At 47.7% G+C, this 6,684-nt stretch overlaps 1 protein-coding gene across 1 annotated transcript; it reads left to right on the top strand.

Annotated features, from left to right (window-relative positions):
* Positions 1–1,518: 1,518 nt before the first annotated feature.
* On the top strand, positions 1,519–6,647 carry ERP29 (endoplasmic reticulum protein 29). The gene is made up of 3 exons (XM_065851700.2): positions 1,519–1,679; positions 3,398–3,536; positions 4,684–6,647. Exons 1-3 carry the CDS (start codon positions 1,560–1,562, stop codon positions 5,184–5,186), a joined length of 762 nt encoding a protein of 253 aa, XP_065707772.1. The 5' UTR covers positions 1,519–1,559; the 3' UTR covers positions 5,187–6,647.
* Positions 6,648–6,684: the final 37 nt, after the last annotated feature.

Raw genomic sequence — 6,684 nt, 5'->3', positions numbered from 1 at the left:
TTTGTCTATAGGAGCAGATGGTGTACAAAAATGACTGTACTGAGAGTGTGATTGAGGGAGACTCTCTCCCCCTATAAATTGTGTACAGTTAAATATATTGTATATTTCTTACAAAAGAGCATTTCCCCTCCAGAATATGTCCCACAGGGACCCGATAAGAAATTCAAGCTATAACCCATTGCTGCTGTTCTCCCTTTTCCGCTCTTGGGATTTTTGTTTGTTTGCTTTGGGATTTTTTTTGTGATGAATTGAAAAACAGACCTAGAAGCTACCAAGACTACTGTTTACAGACTGAAAAAATACTGATTTTTATACTACTGGGATCATGAGTCACGATCCTTTTACAGAATTCCTCAATTCTTTGCTTAAAATTGATGTCTAATGTAGATAAAGGTCAGAAGTCCTTCCCTGCTTTGTCTACATACAGGACAAAATGTACGATGCCTGTTTGTGTTGCCCATTTTTTTTTGTACTTTTTAACTGTTCAAAAATTGCATTTATATTTTGCAATCATTGATAATCATGACTTTATTTTAACCGCTAGTAATCTTAGAGAGGATTTTTGTGTTGTATCTGCAGCCTTATCTGAACTTTCTCTTCCTTGATTATTCATTGTTAATTTATGACTGTAGAAGATATGTATGCCTCAGCCTTCTATGGATTTAAGTGACACAACTGCAAATGATCTGCTTTAAACTGGATGGGTTTATAATTTATATAAAAGTCAGTTTCATTATAAATCAGTATTGCTGCCTCTTTCATTTTTCTGTCTAGATGGCCTGGAAGTGACTGAATTGTTCACCTACTCTGTCTAGCTTTGTCAGCCCCTTGATGAAGACAGATTATCCTGATGCAGAGTGAGCAGAAAATCAAGTTACCTGCAAGGAGGGATGATGGAAAGAGGCAGGGGGGAAATGCTCTTTGCTTTCTAGCTACATTTGGGGTTTGACTGATGTGTGCTGGGGGGAAGGGAGCGGATGTGTCTGCTCTGTGACGGGATCACCTACAATCTGCCGGTTAGGCTTTCTGCATCACTTACTTCATTTTGATTTTGCGGGTGACAGTACATGACTGAAGTCCAGGAGTAGCGCTGTGGCCACCATCTCTGGCCTGCTGCTGTATATAAATGTATGTATATACATATACACACGTATACTTTGTCCATTAATATCTCTCCTCTCCCTGCTCATCTGCCTGGCCGTAGCACTGCAGCCTGTCCTGCAAGGCCGGATCCTGCATTCTGCCCTCTCCCCTGCCTTCATGCTCTGTGTTTGCTGCTGGAAGCTGCCCGCTCCTACTTTATTTTCCTGGCTGCAGCAGCGTGCTGCCCGCCGCGGGAGGTGCTGCCCGTGCCCCCTGCGCGCCCATTCCACGCGCGGCGTGGAAGCCGGGCCGCGTCTGGTAAGCGCTCGTGGGCCGCGGATGCTGCCCGCCTCGCGGGCGCGGCCGCGCTCCCCCGGTTGGCCCCGGGCCTGGCGGGGCGGGGCGAGCCCCCGGCGGCGGCCGGCGCTCCGCGCGGTCACGTGGCCCCGGCAGCCCCGCTCCCTCCGCGCTCCGCCATGGCTGCGGCGGCCGCCGCCGGCTTCGTGCTCCTCTGCCTGCTCGGCCTGGCGCTGCCCGGCGGCAGCGCGCTGCACACCAAGGGCTCCGTGCCCCTCGACACCATCACCTTCTACAAGGTATGGCCCACCCGGCGGGCGCTGCCGGGCCCGGTGGGGTGCTGTAGGAGGGGCGGACGGTCGCTCCGGCCATGTGCACGGCCGCGGCTGCCGCAGCAACAGGCGGGCGGCCCCGGAGGGTTGGGGAGGCGGTCAGGGGAGCTCGGGGCTGCGGAGCGGGCTGCGGGCGCGCAGCCTCCGCGGAGCCGCCCCCCCACTACGGCCACCGGCGCGGGGGAGCGCTCGGGGCGGAATGGCTGAGGCGGCGGGCCCGCCGCGGAGCAGCCAATAGGAGAGCGGCAGCCGCGGCGGGCAGCCAATCGGCGCGGTCCAAGTGGAGCCGGGCCGCCGGGGCAGGGCTGCGGCCGGGGCGCGGGGGCCCGGCCCGGTTCGGTTCAGCCCGGCGGGGCGAGGTCCGGCTGCTGCCGCGGCTCCTGGGCCCAGCGCCGGGCCGGCTCCCCGTGGCTCCAATCAGGGAGCCGAAGAGCCGCTATCGCCTTGCTCCTGCCTTGCCCGTGCTGGTGACCGAGAGCAGGACTGTGCAGGGGAGGGAGTCGAGGCGCTGAGCGCTCTCTGTCTGGGCCGGTTTCACTTTTTTGTTCATGAAACAGAAAGCAACAGGCTGCTGCCAGACTGAGGTCTCGCAGTTTTTTTCTTCCACTAAGCGACTTTGAAATGAAGGCGCCTGCCGATAGCATGGCAGGATTTTTATTCCGGTACCCGCCAGGCTGTGGCAGGGGTGGCTTGAAGCAGATGATGAGAGGATAGTGGAAAGGAAATCACCGTACAGCGGGATTAAAGCGTGCGCTGTAGCAGCGTGAGCTGAAGAGACAACAGTCAGCTGAGCTCTTTGGAAAGTGTCTGCCCTAAACAAACTGCTGAGGCGTGAGCAAATAGTTTGTGCCACACGCCAGCCCCCCGCTTGATTTTTCTGCTGTCACAAACCATTTTTGGTGTTTAAACACTATAGCATTGTATAACCCTTAGGAGCTTCCAGCTCTTCTGCAGTTAGAAGAATTTGAAGTAAATTGGCAGAACGCTGCAAGAGGGACGTTAAAAGACAAGCAGAAATATCAAAGCTGTGACACCTGCCATGTTCCCTTCTCACCAGGACAGCAAATAAAGTGATCAGTGCTTGCAGGGCGCTTGGTAGGTGGGGACCTGTGTTGCAACCTGACCCTGTTCGCAAGAAAAAAGATTTTGCAAGGTCTTACCCTGGAGGGAGAAAAAAGAATCCCAAACCAGGTGACAGGTTCCATTTCTAAGCTCATTTGAAACAGCATCATCCAAGCAGAGCAAAACTCAAAAGCAACAGCACAAGCAAAGAGGAATCAATTAAAACACAAATTCTCCTGCTTGGGACGCTTCAGAATGACACGAGCTTTGGCCTCTGTCCTCTTACTGTCCCACTGGAAATGGTTTAGCTGGTTTTCTGCCAAGGCACTAATCAGATTTACAGTAAACAAGTCACGTATAATTAAAGGCATTATCAGATCCCCCAAACCCACCATGTACCATCTTTATCATCTGCTGTAGGAATCCGTACACCCAAAGCTCAGTCTTTCCTCCACACTGCAGTGAGTCATTTTTGAAAGGCCATAATTATAAAATTTCCATTCTCCCTCTGCATCTACTCATTGCACAGGGAAAGAAGAACAAGCTAAAGCAACCTTAAGTGACTTATAGATTACTCAAGCCTGAAATGCTAAAGTTCTGTCTGTTTTTTCTTCTTGTTTTAGGTAATTCCAAAACATAAATTTGTCCTGGTGAAATTCGATACGCAATATCCTTATGGTGAGAAACAAGATGAGTTTAAAAAACTGGCAGAGAGCTCAGGCTCCAGTGAAGATCTTCTGGTGGCTGAAGTGGGAATATCAGGTGAGGAGCTCTGGACAGTACAGGTTGATGTGGAGGAAATAAAATTCACTACCATTTTGGATGAAAATAAGCTCTGAGGTAATTCTGATAGTGAGAACCGAGATGGGTCTGGCCCTTTCAGACCAAAGCTCCTGCTCGGCTGGTCGCTGTGGCGGTGCTGGCAGTGTGGGAGCACTGCTTATCTCTTTCGGCTGCTTAATGAAGTGAGTCAGCCCACACTGCTCAACTGGATGCCACCCTCCTCCTTCGCAGCGCTTTCTGTCTGGTTTTTTTTCCTTTCTTTGCTGAGAGAGGCCTTTTTCATCCATTTTTAGGGAAAAGGCCTTACAAGAATCATGCTTTAACCACAAGCCTGGTCAAACAAAGCAAACGTGGTATGATTAATTAGTAGTAGCATACCCTCCGTTTATTGCTGGTAAAGCACAGAAAGTGGTCATTGCGCTGTGGCTGGTGTAGCTTGGTGTTCTTATAACCAGCTTTAAGAAAAGAGCAGTGAAGAGTGGATCGCTGTCACCTTGCTCTTGCTTTGTAGGTAGAATTTAGAATTTAGGCTTGCAGGAATTGTCAAACTGGGAAGTTGCACCCATGCTGACATCTCTAAATACACAAGGATTAGCTACGTAGCAAATTGAAATCTCTGTAAGTTATGTTTTCTGTCCTCAAGAATAAATGCAATTTATGTGAGGTGAGGAAACATCTTCTAGCTTAGGATGCTGTCAGAACTAAAATGTATGAGTGTACACTCTCTGCACATGGATCTGGAAAAAAATCTATTTCACTGTAAGATCGAATAAAATAAATGGACAGAGCAAAACAGGGGGAAAAATAAGTATTAGTTTCACATAAGGAGGACAGGGTTTGTACATGGAGGTCCTGCTGATGTCTTATGCTATCACAGTCCTAGCAAAGCATCATTAGAATCCTGTATTTTTTCTTTGGAAAATGTAATGATGGGTTTTTTTGCCTTGCAGAAGTAATTTTTCTGGGGTGCTTTTGTTTCAGTGTGTGGCATTTCCCGGCAAAGAGGTTGTTAGGAAGTATGGAAACTCTGGAGACAAATATTTATCAGTTTGTGTAGGAGATAATCCTAATTTATTTTTTTTAATTAATGTACCATGCTCTTCTGTGTTTCTTTCTCTCTTGACAGATTATGGTGATAAACTGAACACTGAGCTGGGAGAAAAGTACAAGCTGGATAAGGAAAAGTTCCCTATTTTTTACTTGTTCCAGGATGGTGACTTTGACAATCCTTTACCTTACAGTGGCCACATCAAGGCTGGGGCTATTCAGCGCTGGCTGAAGAGTAATGGCATCTATCTGGGGATGCCAGGCTGTCTCAAAGAGTACGACATGCTGGCCAGCAAGTTTGTGAGCACTGCTGAGAAATCAGAACGCCAGTCCCTCCTGAAAAAGGGGCAAGAGAGTTTAGAGAAAACAAAAGAAACTGAGAAGAAGTCAGCTGAACAATACTTGAAAATCATGAGCAAGATACTGGAGCAGGGAGAGGAGTTTGCTGCTAATGAAGTCGTCCGAATCACAAAACTGATCGAGAAGAACAAAATGAGTGATGGGAAAAAGGAGGAGCTCCAGAAAAGCCTCAATATCCTTGCTTCTTTCCTGAAGAAGAACAATGAAAAAGATGAGCTCTAATCTGTTGGAGAGCTTTGTACAAGCTGTGAAACACTGTCAAGAGTCCTAACCAGTTCTCCTTATGCAAGCAAACTTCCCGCTGACTTCAAGAGAGCAGCAGATTTCCTTCTGGCATTCTCAGATTAGAAGATGAAGAGGAAGACATTCCTTAAAAACACAGTATTCTAAATGTTGGAAAAAATCACCTTAAAGCAAGACACCAGTATTATGTCATACTATTCAATAACAGTGTTAAAGCAGACCAAAAACAAAAAAGCACTAGATTGGCCCAAAGCATTCCTGGTGGTTTTTACATCTGTTCCCTGGCAAACAGATAACAAAATTCAGTCTCAGATTCCATTTTACATGTAAAAGGTACAGATCGGGTGCCCCTCACATCTCCCCCTTTCCCTGTTCTTAGTGTCCTTGGGTTTTATGCTTTTTAACCTACCCCTCTTCCCACCTTTTGTTTTCCCAGTAGGGCTCCTTCTCCAAATCTTGTTCCCCTTACCTGTTGTTTACTGAGAGACCAGGAGTTTCCTTTTTCTGCCTTCTCCTTCCATGGCTCCTGTCCCTGTTTGCCTTGGCTGTTGGCCAAATGCTGGCAGACGTAGTCGAGACCAATCCTCCATGTATCAGAACTTGCTCCTCATCTGGCCAGAGCAGCCGTTTCAGCAAACATTCTCCTGAAATCCTTTGTGACACCGTGACAGAGCAAGTGATTTGACCCCTGAGCAAGGGCAGAGTCTCTTTGAAGTGCTATTACACTTAGACCCACCGTGTTCTGCAAAAACATGGTTTTTCAGGCGCCGGTGAGGTAAATTTGGGTGAGTTTTCTTATGGCTGAAGAGCACACGCAATGCCTATGCATTTTGCCTGTCCTTCCCGTCCAAGCTTCATTTCCCAGGTTCAGACTTGGCCGTGTGAGGTTTACAATTGGACTTGATGATCTGAAAGGTCTTTTCCAACTTAAATGATAAAAAAACATAAGGGAGGGCGAGACCAGTAAGGACATCTGAAAGTCTCAAGCCATAGTTAACATAAAATATTTTCTCCAGTCTCATCTTCAGAAGCGATTGACACTGTATAACTAAAGCTTCATCAGCTTTTGGTAGCTTTAAATATTTAAGGTCTTGGAGCAGGAAGCTGAGGCATTTGTGCCCTTAGAAGCCCCGTTTTTATAGTTTTAATGGCGATACCTGGCCCAGGGATCAGGTCAGTCCTCAGAATTCGACACCGCCTGTGCTGTTCGCGCTGTGTGGAATTCCGATGGCCGCTGGAAGATGTTGTATTCCTGTTGTGGAGAGTTGAAAAGAGACACCTGTGCGTTTTACCTTAAGACTACGCTTTAAGCCAAGCAAAACTGATTTCTGTGGGAGCTTTGCTGCCTTTTGAATCCTGCAGTGGGTACAAGGAGCAGATAATGCTGCAAGATAAAATGTATTAATAATGCTATAATAATTAAAAAAAAGTTCCAATTAATAGCTGCTTCTTAAACTGCTTTCTTGCGAACTGCTGC

This window comes from Patagioenas fasciata, chromosome 17, assembly GCF_037038585.1.
Source record: "Patagioenas fasciata isolate bPatFas1 chromosome 17, bPatFas1.hap1, whole genome shotgun sequence".
Classification (NCBI taxonomy): domain Eukaryota; kingdom Metazoa; phylum Chordata; class Aves; order Columbiformes; family Columbidae; genus Patagioenas; species Patagioenas fasciata.
Note: the sequence above shows the minus strand (reverse complement) of the source record. Positions and strands in the feature narration are given on the sequence as shown.

What these genes read in the sequence shown, in the direction of transcription:
- ERP29 (XM_065851700.2), top strand. Translation starts at nt 1,560, where the DNA reads ATGGCTGCGGCGGCCGCCGCCGGCTTCGTGCTCCTCTGCCTGCTCGGC. An exon ending in ACACCATCACCTTCTACAAG is followed by an intron (nt 1,680 to 3,397) that starts GTATGGCCCACC and finishes TTCTTGTTTTAG; the next exon opens with GTAATTCCAAAACATAAATT. An exon ending in GGCTGAAGTGGGAATATCAG is followed by an intron (nt 3,537 to 4,683) that starts GTGAGGAGCTCT and finishes CTCTCTTGACAG; the next exon opens with ATTATGGTGATAAACTGAAC.